General features: G+C 42.6%; 1 protein-coding gene across 1 annotated transcript in view; it reads left to right on the top strand.

The window, feature by feature from the left end:
• The window catches only part of LOC127016519 (uncharacterized), a 57,630-nt gene that overhangs the window by 17,816 nt on the left and 24,189 nt on the right, over positions 1-15,625 (top strand). Inside the window, exons 7-19 of the mRNA XM_050897061.1 lie at positions 480-522; positions 1,300-1,357; positions 1,812-1,978; positions 2,096-2,182; positions 3,350-3,387; positions 5,308-5,455; positions 6,943-7,079; positions 8,060-8,282; positions 9,770-9,884; positions 11,005-11,142; positions 12,567-12,674; positions 13,867-14,058; positions 15,457-15,623. Coding sequence (XP_050753018.1) covers positions 480-522; positions 1,300-1,357; positions 1,812-1,978; positions 2,096-2,182; positions 3,350-3,387; positions 5,308-5,455; positions 6,943-7,079; positions 8,060-8,282; positions 9,770-9,884; positions 11,005-11,142; positions 12,567-12,674; positions 13,867-14,058; positions 15,457-15,623 — 1,621 coding nt within the window. The remainder of the gene's footprint in view (positions 1-479; positions 523-1,299; positions 1,358-1,811; positions 1,979-2,095; positions 2,183-3,349; positions 3,388-5,307; positions 5,456-6,942; positions 7,080-8,059; positions 8,283-9,769; positions 9,885-11,004; positions 11,143-12,566; positions 12,675-13,866; positions 14,059-15,456; positions 15,624-15,625) is intronic.

The raw sequence follows: 15,625 nt of genomic DNA, 5'->3' as shown, positions 1-15,625 counted from the left end.
CACACCATCTCCTGACTTCACCTGAATGATCTGAAAAGCTTTTTTTTTTTTCCCATGTAATTGGTACCCACTGCCCTGTGCCCCTTTGATTGTATTTGCATACCAGAAAATACATGGAACTGGGCTTCCCAACGGGGATATGCTGGTGTATTAGCATGTTACCGCTGAAATACATGTACTTTACATGTTATAGTGAGGAGAAGAATTCGACTGCCTAACTGCAGATTTCATTTTAGATGATCATGAGATTGCGCTGCAAAAAAGTAGCCATGATACACATCGCTCAGCTTTGGTAGAGAGGCAAGTGCCCTCAGAGCAGTGCTCAGTCCAAGCAAGCATGGAAAGGAGCTTGTTACATACCTGCTGGGGTCCCTCTGTCCATCATTCTTCTAAATGGGGAGAAAGGGCAACAACCTGGGCAAGGATGAGTGGGCATTTGCTTGATCTAAAAAATCCATGTTTTTCATTTTGTTTCCCAGTTCTGGTCCTCATGAAGCCATTGCTACCAATGGAGTCCTGGTGGTATGTGTCTTTTTCCCCAGAGATTTTCTATAAGTGTTTCCTTATTATAAAGGGGAAGGGAGGGTGGGGGTTATTCCCTCTTTCCTATTTAGATACTTTGAGAATGGGATATTTTATTGCCCTGTGCATTGGTGATATCCCATTATTTCCCCCCCCCCCCCCCCCCCCCCGAGCTTTCCTCTGGTACCAGTACTCCTTCAAAAACTGTACTGCTCTCTATCAAAGCACAATGGTAAAAAGACTGTGAAGCCGCTCACTGATAACCTACCCAGCCCTTTCCTCCCCTGGGAGATGAGCCATGCCTGGTGGGTAAGCTCAGCACTAAGTATTGACCTATTGTAATTACATTATGTGAAAGATAAGTGAGTGCCATAAAAAACCCCAACCCAAAACGTTAATAGCAATGCTTCTTCAGAAAACCCTTTCTACTACTGAGTCTTGATCTCTCAGCAACATATATTTCATTTATTTTTTTTCCCAGTTTAACCCTTTGTATCTATGCTACTATGCTGAAAATGATCCTGATACTCTTCGTTTGTATCTTCCTCTTACTGTGCCCAGTCATATGTCATTGTTACTGGAGGATGCTCTACAACTCCCTCCAAAGCTTTTCTTTTTTCTTAGTCAGTGGCTACTGGGTAAAAGCCCAGAAATGCCAGGGAATTAGGCACTTCAGGTAACTAGTCATGTCCAAAAGCTGAGTGATTCATAGTTTCCTGTAACGAGGTTGGGATGTGACGATCTTTCTCACAGATTCCTGTTCTCTGTCTTTTACAGTGTCGTGAACTTTGCTGCTTGGAAGTTGAAGTGGCAGAGAAGATGCAGCAAAAATCAAGTAAGGTTATTGCTTTGTTATCTATTTACCAATAATTGCATGCTTACTGATAAGAGGATGTCCCTTTCATATAACGTATTAGTGGAATAAATAGTATTTACAGTATTCAGCGCAGTTAACACCAGGTAAACACATTAGGTTGTTATAGACCTTAATGACTGCATCTCGTACTCCCTTAGGTATATATAAATAAGGTCTATTAGACCTGCATCAAAGTTGAAATCCCAGTTCTATATAACAGCAAGAACATTCAGAGTCCCCTTTCTATGAAAATAGTGTCTGCTTTGTTCCTTTCCCTTCACTGCCAGCACTCCCTTCAGAGCGCTTTCCACTAGACAAAGCTGTGGTCCAAACTCTACAGCCCAGCTACCTGCACCCCACTTTTAATCAAGCCAGCACAATTTTCCAGTTAAATCAGTGACATTTCTCACGAACTTGTGTTTTGCTTTTTTAGAGAAAGAGCTTTCCCTCACCGTGAAAGGCTCCTTTGAGGGGACACAGGATATCACGCTGGGCCCCGACGGAGTGGCCAGCCCATCGGGTCCCACCAAGTTCCACTATATCAAGTACGCGGAGCCAACACTGGACGTGATGTTGCCAAAGAAGAGGCGCTACCACCCTGTATGTTGGAAGTGGCTTTTATGATGAACTGACCATGAGTGCCTCTCTAGAAAGTGGGAGGATGGGGAGAGGGTAAACCCATTACTGGTTTTGTCCTAAAGCATGTTGTTTTCCCAGTGGACCTGTAAGTACAGTACAGAGACGGGCTCCCCAGTCGTGACGCTGAATTCGCTGCCCATGGGAAGGAGAATGACCATTGCAGAGGTGAGCATCACCTCCAGCTGTTAGGAATAAAAGGTCACTCAAGTAGAAACCATTCCCCATAATATTGTCCCAGGTGGCTGCTAAGAGGGTCAGAAAAGTTCTGATTTTTTCTCAGGCCTTGAACAAATAGGTTCCAAACAAACTGTCTTGAACAAACTGTTTCTCCAGCTGTTCTCTCCACAGAAGCAGGCTGTCCCTCCATTAGTCTCCATTATGTGCCAGTAGTGGACACAGAGACCAACAAGGATGTCAGAAGATACGATGATTCCTTCAGTACATCTCTCCCTGTTTACCCAAAGACTCACTGACCCCTCCTTTGCTTAGGGTCCAAACTGAAAGTTGCTCCTTGGACACAAGCTAAGAAAAAGTCAATAAACCTACCCTTAGTAAACCATGTGCTTCACAGGGCAATATATTAAAATACATTGAAAATATTAGACATAGCGCATGGATTTTAAAGAATGTAATAAGAATATTGCTTGAAATAGATGTATGTGTTGTATAATTTTGAATGAAATTAATGGAAGAAAAAGATCCTTACTACAAAAAAATGTGTTTCTGCTAAGAAACATCTACAGATGTCCCGATTATTAGGGACAATCTTGTCCAAATATTAGTTGTTATGTTGTGAAGAAGTAGGAGAACATCAGATTTCAGGGCCATTAAAACATCCTCTCAGAACAGAGCACTTTTTGTCAGTTAATATGAAGGTTGCAATAATGATTTTAAGACAGGATGAAGTCTTGGCAGAAGCAAATGCAGACTTGCAGTCTCCTCACTGTGAGACTGTGGCCAGGATGTCAAAGATCTGCTGTGTATTAGAGCATAAAGAACGGGAAATGTACAAAAAACTGTATTTCAGGATGCTGCAGAAAGCTTGTGAATAACATGGGAAACGAGACCTACTGCATGAGTCTCAGAAACCTTCTATACCAAGATTGTTAATGGTTTCTGCAGCCTGGAAGCATTTGGGATCTGTGGGTAGGGATGTTCCACTAAGGATAAGTGAATGCTTTTGGAAATATAAGCCGAGATCTCAGACATTTAACTTGCGATTGCCAGACCTTGCTGGGGACTAAATCAAGCTCTGACCCCCAAGACATAAAGGGAAACAAGAAATTTTAAAATGAAAATAAAAATATTACAGTACACATTCTTGTTTTCCAGGAGAAAAGATTTGACTTGAATGTGAGAGCACAAAGCTGGTAAGAGATCTTCTTCTATTCCTAAAGACTTGGGTTATTGATTTTGATATTGTTTTAGCCACATGGAAATGACACGAGCAGGCATTCTCAGTCTGAAAACTAGAACATGCTTTTAATAAAACATAAAATACATGCACAGTATGTTATACATAATTAGCCTCAGGAAGATGTGGTTTTAATCAATAAATGTTGATAAACAAATATTTATTTTAGCATTATCCCTTCCCTTCTGACCACAGAATATTATTTTTGATCAATTTCAGTCTCTGAAATTCACAAAAAGAACAAAGCTGACTGAAAAAACAGAATAGACAGGAGTAAACATTAAACTTGATCAGAAATTATGAACATCTTTCTTTTCTTAACTGTCAATATTCGGTAGTGATAAACCGTGTATTCTGTTAAGTCCAGTTATACTGTATATTGAGTAGAAACTAAGGTAGACAATGTGGCTAGTGATTTGACATCTATAGACATGCTCATTAAAACTCATCAGTAAACATGAAGATGCTTCATGTTATCCATAGCTATATGTAACACACAGAACTGGGCAAACTGATGTTTTTGTGTGTGTGCCTGACTAGGAAATAAAAGGGAAAAATAACTTAATTTTGAATTCAAATAGCATTTTCTATCACTCATTTCAGAAAGGCAAGTGATCAATGACAACAGGAAAACCAGCATTATTCCAGGACAGGAAAAATGCTTCCTGCTTATTTATTTTACTTTCAGAGAACTATAAAAGCAGTTTGTTTGTATCTTGATTTACAATGGAAACTGGCTTTTGCAGCTCCACCTAACTCAATTCCCCTTGCGTGTCTTCATTTACAAATACAGTTGTAATAATTTGACTGATTTTATCCAAATCTGATGGTGGAGAAGTCTCGTAAATAAATTTCATGACTAGTTTCATTGAAATTATGGACTCAGTAGAAGGGAGAAGTTCTGTCACTGTGAGAAAAAGCAAAGCCCTGCCATTTTACAATGCCTGGCCAGGGCTAGCTGGCCAGCCAGGGAGTCCACGGGTAGCTCTGGCCTGAAGACACCATGCCAGATCTCTTGCCCATTGATGTCTTGTAGGCGCAGGGCAGGAAGAGACAGGAGGGAGGCTAGTGAGCGGAAGAGCACAAATGCCCAGGGAAATAAGCTACAACAGTGGAGTTTTAAGGAATGACTCATTAAATTTCAAAATTGATGCAAATGAAATCTTCCTCTGAGGAATATTATGCTTTACAATTTTTGAGTCAATGTTGATGTGAAATACAACTGCCAGCGTTGACCCATGAGACAGCTTGTGCAAGTACAGACAGATCAGAGCAGCGGGGGTGAAATCCTGCCCCGCTAAACTCAGTGACCCATCTCCATCCATCCAGGGGCTGGATGTCACCGAGGTCATCCCTCCAACGAGCAGGGTTACATGGCCACCCATGCCTGGCAGGCAGGTGGATGGGTTTCCTCCCCAGAGGTGCTCACCGCTAGAGGGGGATGCGTCCCCACTCGAGTTGCTCAAAACGAGAATTTTCCTTCACGTTGGAAATGCCAACATTTGAAACCTGGGTTTTAATTTAGGTTTAGAATGAGAAAATATCCCATGAAATGGGAATCAATACACTTGCTTTTGACCATTTGCACAAATTTTCTAGATTTGTAATTCTTTTAGTTTTAGAATATTCATTTAAATATTTTGTTTCATTTGTTTCTTCATCAACTAGTAATAACAGAGTATAATGCCACTGGTTAAGCTTACTAATTGAAATAAGTTTTCTTACTTTTAAAAATAGTTAGAATATTCCCTCTTGCTCCTGTCACATTGCATCATCCTGTTTGAAGGGAAGGGTGCTATAGATTATCTTTTGATCTAAGTCCTAAGATTGATATGGGTGTGTTAATATGTAAAATATGTGCCTGTTTTTATCTTAGTAATTGTTCGTGCCACCAAGACCTGGACATGCGCTTTGGGTTTGACTTATGTTCAGAGGAGATGGCTTTCCTGGGGAAAAGAAAGAGATATGTAGCAAGTGCCCTGAAAAATGTTTTTCACCTACAACAGGATCTGCAGGCTCATGAAGTATGTGTGTGTTGGAGGGGGTAGATCTTGAATTTCTAGTGCCTTCATGTACTCTTCTAGATGAGTGGTCAGCAAAATGGGCCACACGTATCTGTTCTGCAGGTACCAGCTTGTCCATGTGTCTTAATGTCATGGTTTAACCCCAGTCAGCAGCCAAGCACCACACAGCCGCTCCCTCTCTCCCCATCCCGCCCCCCTGCTCCCGGTGGGATGGGGAGGAGAATCGGGAAAGAAGGCAGAACTCGCGGGTTGAGATAAGAACAGTTTAATAACTAAAGTAAAATATAATACTAACAACAATAATAATGAATAATAATAATAATAATAATAATAATAGTAATGAAAAGGAATATAACAAAAAAAAGGGGGGGGGAACAGTGATGCACAATGCAATTGCTCACCACCCACTGACCGATGCCAGAGCCGTGATCTGCCCCTCCTGGCCAACTCCCCCCTGTTTATATACTGGGCATGACGTTCCATGGTATGGAATACCCCTTTGGCTAGTTCAGGTCAGCTGCCCCGGCTCTGCTCCCTCCCAGCTTCTTGCACACCTGCTTGCTGGCAGAGCACGGGAGACTGAAAAGTCCTTGGCTTAAGATAAGCACTACTTAGCAACAACTAAAACATCAGTGTGTTATCAACATCATTCTCACACTAAATCCAAAACACAGCACTGTACCGGCTACTAAGAAGAGAGTTAACTCTGTCCCAGCCAAAACCAGGACACTTAAGTACATTTGATTGTGCTACCAAAGTTTGTTATTGCAAGAAACACTAGTTGCAATAATTGCATCCTTCATGACTGTCAATTTGGAATTTGTCAGATTTGAGGTGTGTTCATCCTTGCCATCCTATGCTATAACTGACTTGGTTCAGAAATGCTGTGTGCATATTAAATACATTACATAGCAAAGATTTCTTCCCTTGTTCAAATTGCATCATTTTGTGACAGTTTAGGATAAACATCTCTGAGTGCTTCTTATAATATCTTCCCTTTCTTGCAGTTTTGAAATTCCTTAAAATAAATATAATTTATCTTAAAGTAACTTCACGATACTGAAGAATAACAGCATTGATGAGAGTAGCTTAACAACACTGGCTGTGAACTGAGTGTATTGCTTCATGGGGTTGGCACGTGGATTTTCATACAGTAGTAGATGATGTGTGAAATAAGAAAAAAGTGACAAAGGAGTGGGAAATGTAGAGAAAATTCATTGTTGCCTCCACAGAACGGTTTCTTCTTGTTCATCTGTGCCCCTATTTGCCCTAGAGATGGGCAAGAACCCAGGTTTGGGTTAATCTCTGAACCCATGTTTATCCAAAGGGAAGCAGCAGTAGCAGTCATTGTTTGGTTTTGGAGCCTTTCCTTCCGAAAAGGGACCCGGGCTCTGAGACCAGGACCTGGGCTGGGTGTGGTGGCCAGACCACGTTGCAGTTCGGGATGTGATGTTGGTGTGAATGTCCCATCCCTCTCTGCCCAACAGGTCCCCGTTGTGGCTATCATCACAACAGGTGGAGGACTGAAGTCAATGACAGGACTATACGGCAGCCTCATGGGACTCAAGAAATTAAACCTCCTGGACTGTGTAACATACATCAGTGGGTTGTCTGGCACCACGTGGTAAGACAGCTCGTGCAGGAGGCTTGACCAGGCCTTTTGAGGGTGACGCTGCTGCAGAGAGGAGCTTCTGAAAGCAGACAGGATCAGGAGATTTTCTTCAAACATCGTAAAAACAAGCTGTTTCTCAGTAACAGGCCATTAAATATTAGCTTGATCTGATGCACCAATTTTTTATTAGCAATTCTTTGTTGTGCTTTTCAAGTCCACATTTGCAGCAGTGAAATCATATCCTTAAGTATTAAGTATATGACAATTACACTTGTCAAAATGGTTTCTAAGTAGTCATTGTGGATGTAACTGTGGATGCCCATAGCATCACGCCTCTTCCTCTCTCTACTGATGTCCCAGTTGTTGTTGTTGTTCCCAGTAACTTCTGAGACTGGTTCTAACTGGTCACGCAGAGAAAACTGCAGGACAGTGCACACTTACCCCTGCAACCTGTCAGTTTGGGAAAGGACTGAGTTCCCCTGGGCAGCGTTATTCCCTGCTCACAGGACCTACAACTGCCCAACATCTGATGGTCCCACGTAGGGAAGGTTGGTAAAATAGAGGATGGCATTAAAATAAAGCATAGTGATACCATAAGATTAACACTAAGTGATACAAAGCCAAGAGGCAGCAGCTGGTGTGAACTGATTCATGGTTCTAGAAAACAAGCAAAGAAAACTTATTATAATTTTCTGCCCAATTTGTGCTTCAGAAATGTACCTATATTCACACCTGGCAATTTTATCCCTTAAGCTGCTGCCAGTTCTGTTCAAAAAAAAGTCAAGAACATAAAAAAATACCTTATCCTTCAGGGACATCTTTAAAACAGTCATAGAAACTCTGGAGTGTTCATTCTGCTGGATGGAGCAGCAAAACCAGTCTGTATGAGCAGAAGTGAATCCCTAAATGTAAACCTCTTTCCCCAAAGGCACAAAATTTCAAGTCTTTTTTTGCTCCTTTTGACTTTTGCTGTCTGTATTATCTTTGTCCAGGACCATGGCCAACTTATACAGAGATGCCTACTGGTCACAGAAGGACCTAGACTCGCATATTGGTGAAGCCCAGAAACAAGCAACCAAATGCAAGATGGGCTGTTTCTCTACGGATCGCATGAAGTACTACAACAAGCAGCTTTGTCAGCGGAAAGAAGAGGGATACAGGACATCATTTATAGATCTTTGGGGGCTCATGATTGAGTACCTACTAAATGATGGGGTATGATGTATATTCCATTTCTTAGAGAACCATGTATTTTTCTCTTAGTGAATGGAGAGGAAACTAGCCCATCATTTCAGAGAACGTACCTCAAAACAGAGTGGAGTTCTCCATGTCAACAAACTCTCAGGTTTTTTTATTTCCTTTAATAGTCTGCCTAGGGAGAAATGCATCCTATGTGTTAATGAATTAGGTTGTGGATGCAGTCATTTGAACTCTGGCTGGTATTTAAATAGAAGTGGAGGCAATCTCGGGCAGTCTGCCTAAGATGCAGATTACGCGTGCAAAAAGAGTTCAAGATGCAAGCAGAGTAATCTCAACAGTGTGAAAACTATCCGAAGCAAGTACGAAACAGCTAGAGTGCTTGGTGATTTGCATCCACTGGCACGTTACTTGGTCTGCAGGTACACTGGAGGCAAGTGCATATTTTACTTTTGCTGAGAAGGACTGCTCAGACAGCAGCTGGTTTAAGTGATACTAATTTTTACAAGCAATAACAAGTTTGCTTTTCTATTATTTGGAGTCATTTCTGCCCCTACAGTACAGCAGTCCACTCCCTCTGCTCTCCAGTTTGACCGCAATTCAAGGATGTGTGCTTTGGCACTTGGGAAGTGGGAGGGGATGAGTGGTAAAGGATTGAACAGAAGTGTCCTCCAGTGGGGGCAGAAATGCTGCAGTCATTCAGCCATTCATTTGGGTTTATTTATTTATTTTTATATAAGTACATATATAGTATTACATATATGTAAACAGAAAATAAATACATACAGAGAAGAATACTACGTATTAAACAAAGCTATAAGCTGAATAGCTGCCTCTCTTTTAACTCAGCTAGATGAGGTCCCCCTCACAATCTAGCCAAGCATCTTTCCCTTTGAGCAGTGCTGACTATTGCTATGTAACCATTAACCTCTCCCTAATCTGCCAGAACTAGCTGCTCTTAAATTTGTCAGCAGTTCATGAGATTTTGTATTTTTTACAATCCTCTTCAATAAGAATATGCTTTTCCAGAAAAGAAGCTGGGTGGGATGCAAATAATTTGCTGCCAAATTCCAGTCCCCTTGCAAGGCTGGACTGTGATGGCTGTTGTGTACTAAGAAAGGAAACACAATGCTGACATGCTCAAGGGCTTTCTTCAGCCCCAGAAGAGCAAGGACTGCTCACTACGCTCCTCGTCCTAAGGGGCAGCTTGCCCCTTCTCCTGCTTGCCAGGGCAGTACTTTCTAGTACATACAGACATGTACATAGGAGTAGTTTTCCCTCTCCTTGTCTTCTTGTGAACCTGTGCACAAAGTTGGGCTGGACCCTGGGAGACTGGTCTGTCACCGACAGATGGGTGCCTGCAGTGCTCTGTGCAATGGAGCTGCCATGGCACGTCCTGTGTGCTGGGGGCAGAGCCACCCGGGTCCTCCAGCATTGGTGCCACTTCGAATTCACCACGCGTCATTTCCATCTCTTCTCACATAACTGTTTTTCTTCAAAACCAGAAAGACGCCCACAAACTTTCGGAGCAGCAAGAAGCACTGTGTGATGGCCAGAACCCACTACCCATCTATGTGTCGGTCAGTGTCCGGGACAGCTACAGCACCAATGATTTCAAAGGTAAGGATGATGTTTCAGATCCTGTGGGGCTAAAACTGGCAGCTGCCTTCTTGTAATTCACTCTTCTCTGCTTGGTAGCACTTGGAGAAAACAGTCCTGGCATTAGTTGCTTTTTGGAGAAATAACCATCAACTCTATGCCTTACAATTTTAATACAAGAGCTTTTTGAGATCAGCATTTCACTGTCTAGACATACACAGTCGAAATCCTGCCAGGAAGGCCATTTTTGAAATATTATCTGATCCATCTAGAATAAGAAGTATTGGAATTGTCTGAGAATTAAATACTGCTTTTTGTCAATGCCCAGTTATAGTTTCAATATGAAGAAAGACCACATATTTATGATAAAGTTTGGGAAAGCATCCAACCTACTCCCAACTGAATCTTTTGCTTTGCTCATTGTTTTGGTTATTTTTTTGCATGAGGAGAAGCAGCTGGAGGAGGAGAAGAGGCAGAGAAGAAATTCAGATCAAATTTTTTATGGTTGAGGTGAAAAAATGAACCACTTCTGAATGAAAAGGCAATTATGGTCCATGACCTTTCTGTCCCAGTCTTTGCTCACACTGCAGTTATAGCAGACAACTGCAATTCTCTTGGAGAGGATATCTGAGAAAGTCGAGGACTAGTTCTGTCTTCCTTAGTACCACACATAAAGAGTATAATTGGCCTCTTACAAAAAAATAATTTCTGAAGAGCTGAGTACTTGTCTTTGTACATAACCAAATTATTCAAGGGAAGTTATATTAACTGTATTGATAACAGTGGAAGTACTTTCACCTAGATGTGATGTATGCAAGGGCAGAGTGAAACCTCATGCATGCTGTAGAACCCTGGACTGGTGCATGCACATGGGGTGTGTAAGAGCTGGAGCCTTGCTGTCCTCCCTGCGTGTGCCTTGTGCCACTGGCAGCGCTACCCTGAGCAGCGTAACTGCTCCTGCGTCCCCATTGTTGCAGTGTCTGAGCTCAGCTGCCTGGCCCTGCAGGCGGTCATTTATAAGCAAGGCTTTGCAAAGGCAGCGTAGCAAACAGAAGAAGTCGGACCAATGCATGCCCTAGCTGCCCCTCTCTCCACACCCGGCTGAGAGCCCTCTGAGTGTCCTGTTGTGGCTGTATTGCAGAGTGGGTGGAGTTCACCCCCTACGAGGTGGGACTTCTGAAGTACGGCGCGTTCATTCGCACAGAGCATTTCGGAAGCAAGTTCTTCATGGGACGCTTGTTAAAAAAGCTCCCCGAATCCCGGATCTGCTACCTTCAAGGTGATGTATTGCGTTGTCCTGGCAGAGGCACTTTGGAGGGGTGCAACGCTGTTAACCAGAGGGTGGATATTTCTGGTCTAACATACTGAACGCTGCTATGATAACACCTGCTGGGAAATGGGGGTGTGTGGTAGGTTGTCCAAAAGAATACAGTAAAAAATCCCACCTATTTTTTCAGTTTCTTGTCACTGTCTTGGTATGCACAAACTTTTTAACATTGTGTCTTATAGATGGAATAGATAAAGCTCCTTAACCCTTTCATTGTAAGGAATAGTTCCCACTTCTTTGCTTATTCTTCTGATTCCTCTCTGAATGCACTCCAACCTAAGAAAATTTTGAGACAGCAGGAAACCTGCAGCTGTGCTTCCACTGCGAGGTTTAACTTCAACTCCACGTAGAGAATCCCATCTACTAAAGATGCAGGCTGCCCAGGATGAAAAATGAGACCAGAAGTGAAAGGTCTCTGAACCTCTCTGGTCAGTCCCTGACTTACACTGATGGGTTGTGTGTAAAAGTAATATCCCTTTACCAAGAAGTCAGAATCACTGGCAGGTGAACACAGAGCAGTGTGAGTTCAATTTCAGTCATCTCTTCTTACACTCATGCTGCTTAGAAGCTCCTTGTTTTCAGTAAACATGCTGTGATATTAAATAGTCCGTAATCCCAATGAGTATCTTTAAAATACTACCTCTTGGGCTGGTCCTTTTTACCTGGTCCAGTACTGGGAAATTCATTTTCTACATATTGTGTATGCTGTACTGGTTTCTGTGCCCCACTGAAAATTAAGAAGTCCAATTGTGGTACACTAATTAGAACACATATTTAAATTTACAATGGCAGATGAAATGGTGGCATTGTGTTTTGTCAGCAAAGCCACCAGTGCCCCCATGGGGAGGCAGAGAGTGGCAATCCTGGATGGAGAAAAGAGTGCACAGTGGAGCAGGATTCCACTGCATCTGTGAGCCTTTACATGCTGCGGTGTGAGATCTTCTCTTACAAATCAAATGGCTGAAGAGCCAGTTCATCCCACTGTGAAACAACTCAGGGCGCATGAAAGCTGACCAGAGCATGTGCAGAAAAAGAGAAGCTGGAGCAAGGAAGACAGGGATGGAAAGGATGTTTTGGTGATGTCTGTAATTTGAGCTCTTATTTTGCTTCTCAAGAGAGTGGTTTTTTCTCCTTTACTTCTCTCCCATTCTTCTCTCTCTTTACCGTGTGGCAGAGCCATGCAGTAGATTAGGCGCAGAACTGACGGCAGCATGACCTGAACCAATGCCATAGAAAGTTAAGAGGAATTTAACAGCCCAAAAGTTTAGAAATATTTGAATTAAGCCCATTCAAAAATTAATCCAGGAGGTCAAAATAGAAGGAAAAGGCAGCTTCTTGTTAGAATGTGTCCTTGTGTTCACTAATTCCTTTTACAGGTATGTGGAGCAGTATATTTTCTGTGAACCTATTACAAATATGGGGACTGTCCCACAGTTCAGAGGACTTCTGGAAGAGATGGACACAAGACAGAATAGAAGAAGTTGGTGAGAAATTATTAAGCCTTTCATTTATGGTCGCTTAGTCTTCTGGATGCCTTTTGGTATCATCCTGTCAACTACAGATACTCCTAAGAGATAGTGACTTCCCCTCCCACTGTGAAGACTAAGAGGAAGAGGGTAATCAGGGAAATGCTGCTGTAATTACTAGACTTACTAAAACCCTACTGATTAAAAGGCTCTATCCTTAGGAGGAAGTTTTAGAGGGGTCACACATTTCTCAGGAAGTGTTTTGTCATTGCCCATTCTCACTCAGCCATACAGCACCAAGAACCAGTGGCACAGAATAAAGTTATTTTTACTGCCTGTGCAGACAATAAACCTGAATATCAATTGGTTAATCAATATTTCCTGAGTTTTTATTTTATTACTCAGTACAGCAATTACTGCATTGGATTCATCCTGGCACAAAGATAAATGAGGCCCAGAGGGTATTTTCTGAAGCAATACAGAAACCATGGTTTTATTGCTAAATCATTTAATATGATAGTAACTATAATTACAGACATCCCGAAAATAAATACATCTGTGCAATCATGGAAACCACCAAGTCTCTCCTGCTGCACTGTCAGCCACTTGTCTGGCAAAGCAGGTTGTGATTTCAAGAAACCACACCTTGTGCCGTTTCTACTTTTCACCCACATATGCTGCCATGTAGCCACCCTGAAAACTACCTGTAGTTTCTAAAAATGAATGTATGCCCCAAGTTTTCCTGGGATGCTCTCATTCTACTGATTAAGCATATGCTTATGTAGCCATGGGTGATTATCAGGTAGAAGCAGTCACTGTTGCAGTAGACCCCATGGTACCCTGTTGTTGCCCATCTGACTGAGTGGGAGCATATGCTTCAGCCCCATTTTCTCCATGCTTGCCTCTGTTTCATGATATCTTCCTGTGAGGATATGTAACTTTCTTTCTTACAGGACATTCTCTGAATTGCTTAGTTCCTGTAAGGTGTCCCTTTTCCAGGACTAAGGACTGCTTCTGATGAACCGTCTTCAGGCCAAAGCTTAAGACCGTCAGCAGAGCTTTGTCCAGCAGCCACTCCTCTCCTTCTGAATAGTTTTCGTGTGTTTAGTGAATCATCCCGGAACAACCCCTGACATCTCCTGCACACCAGGACAACCAGAAATGAACATCAATTAACAAACAGTTCACCAATTTTTCTCCCTTCCTCTAGATGAAGACCCGGTGTTGCCTACAAGACCCCACGAGCTGAGGACTCGCATGTACACTCCTCCTGGCCCCCTGTCCAGCGCCCTTCGGGGAGCGTTGACGGACCGCTTCTCCGTCGCCCAGCACCACAATTTCCTGAAGGGCTACCAGCTGCATAACAACTACCTGGAGAATGAACACTTCTGTCGATGGAAAGGTAATGGGGACTAATATTTAACAGGCACCATTTTCAGGTGGTTTTGGGGTGGGGAATTTAGGAAAGAACCCTGTCAGGCATGGCAGGGGAAAAAAATCTCCTGAAAGCACATTTCTTTTCTGAATGGAGAGAAGAGACTAAGACTTCAGTGTTGCCAGGTATTAAAGACTGTTTTTAAATATAAGCACGTGTTTATGTGCTTTAGCTGAGATCTTTGTGATCCAGACCAAGAGCGTAGGCTTGCAGCCGACAGAACCGAATTTAAAGTAGCAAAGAGCAAAGCGAACATGGGAGAAAGCTTAATTTGGCAAGACTGTGCCTTTAGCTTCAGATGCAACTGGAATATCCCAGAAAATATGACCTATGAGAGAAAGCTGGAAAGGAACGGGGCTTTGTCATCCAAAGAAAAGGGGACTGAGGGGGAGGCATAAGTCTGACTGTAAAAAGGGATGGGAATATTTTGTTCTCCAAATCAATGATGGATAAAAGATGAAACAATGATTGAAATGAAGCAAGGCAGATTTGTGTTAAGTATTAGAAGTAGCTTACTGGCACTAATGAGTATGACAAGTTACCAGAATATATTGCCTGGAATCTCAACATAGAAGATTTTTCACAACAGGAACTTAGGTGGTGTTTTGCAGTACCTCCCACACCTATTTGACAATCCAGTAGTATGGCAATGTCGTGGTTTAACCCCAGTCAGCAACTAAGCACCACGCAGCCGCTTCCCCCTCCCCCTCCCAGTGGGGTGAGGAGGAGGAAAGGAAAGAAAGAAAAAGTAAAACTTGTGGGTTGAGATAAGAACAGTTTAATAACTAAAGTAAAATATAATACTAACAATAGTAATAATGAAATACAATAATAATAGTAATGAAAAGGAATACAACAAAAAAAGGAAGGGGGGGGGGAGGAAAAAAACCAGTGATGCACAACGCAATTGCTCACCACCCGCTGACCGATGCCCAGTTAGTTCCCGAGCCACGATCCGCCCCTCCCGGCCAACTCCCCCCTGTTTATATACTGGGCATGACGTTCCATGGTATGGAATACCCCTTTGGCTAGTTCAGGTCAGCTGCCCCGGCTCTGCTCCCTCCCAGCTTCTTGCACACCTGCTTGCTGGCAGAGCACGGGAAACTGAAAAGTCCTTGGCTTAAGATAAGCGCTACTTAGCAGCAACTAAAACCTCAGAGTGTTATCAACATTATTCTCACACTAAATCCAAAACACAGCGCTGTACCAGCTACTAAAAAGAAAGTTAACTCTGTCCCAGCCGAAACCAGGACAGGCAATTAAATTAAACCAGGCCTCTGAGACGGTCAGTTCTACCTTGCATTTCTTTTTCCAGTCAAAATACCTGCAGATCATTTCTTATTCCAAGAAATATTTTCCTTTTAGACACTGTGTTAGACTCGCGTCCCAACCAGCTGATGCAAAATCCCGATCACTTGGGCATGATAGACGCTGGATTTTTCATCAATACCAGCAGTCCACCACTTTTAAGGCCACAGAGGGAAGTGGATGTCATCATATATTTAAGTTATACTACTGGATCACATACATCGGT

The sequence above is a fragment of the Gymnogyps californianus genome, chromosome 5, assembly GCF_018139145.2.
Source record: "Gymnogyps californianus isolate 813 chromosome 5, ASM1813914v2, whole genome shotgun sequence".
NCBI lineage: Eukaryota > Metazoa > Chordata > Aves > Accipitriformes > Cathartidae > Gymnogyps > Gymnogyps californianus.
Note: the sequence above shows the minus strand (reverse complement) of the source record. Positions and strands in the feature narration are given on the sequence as shown.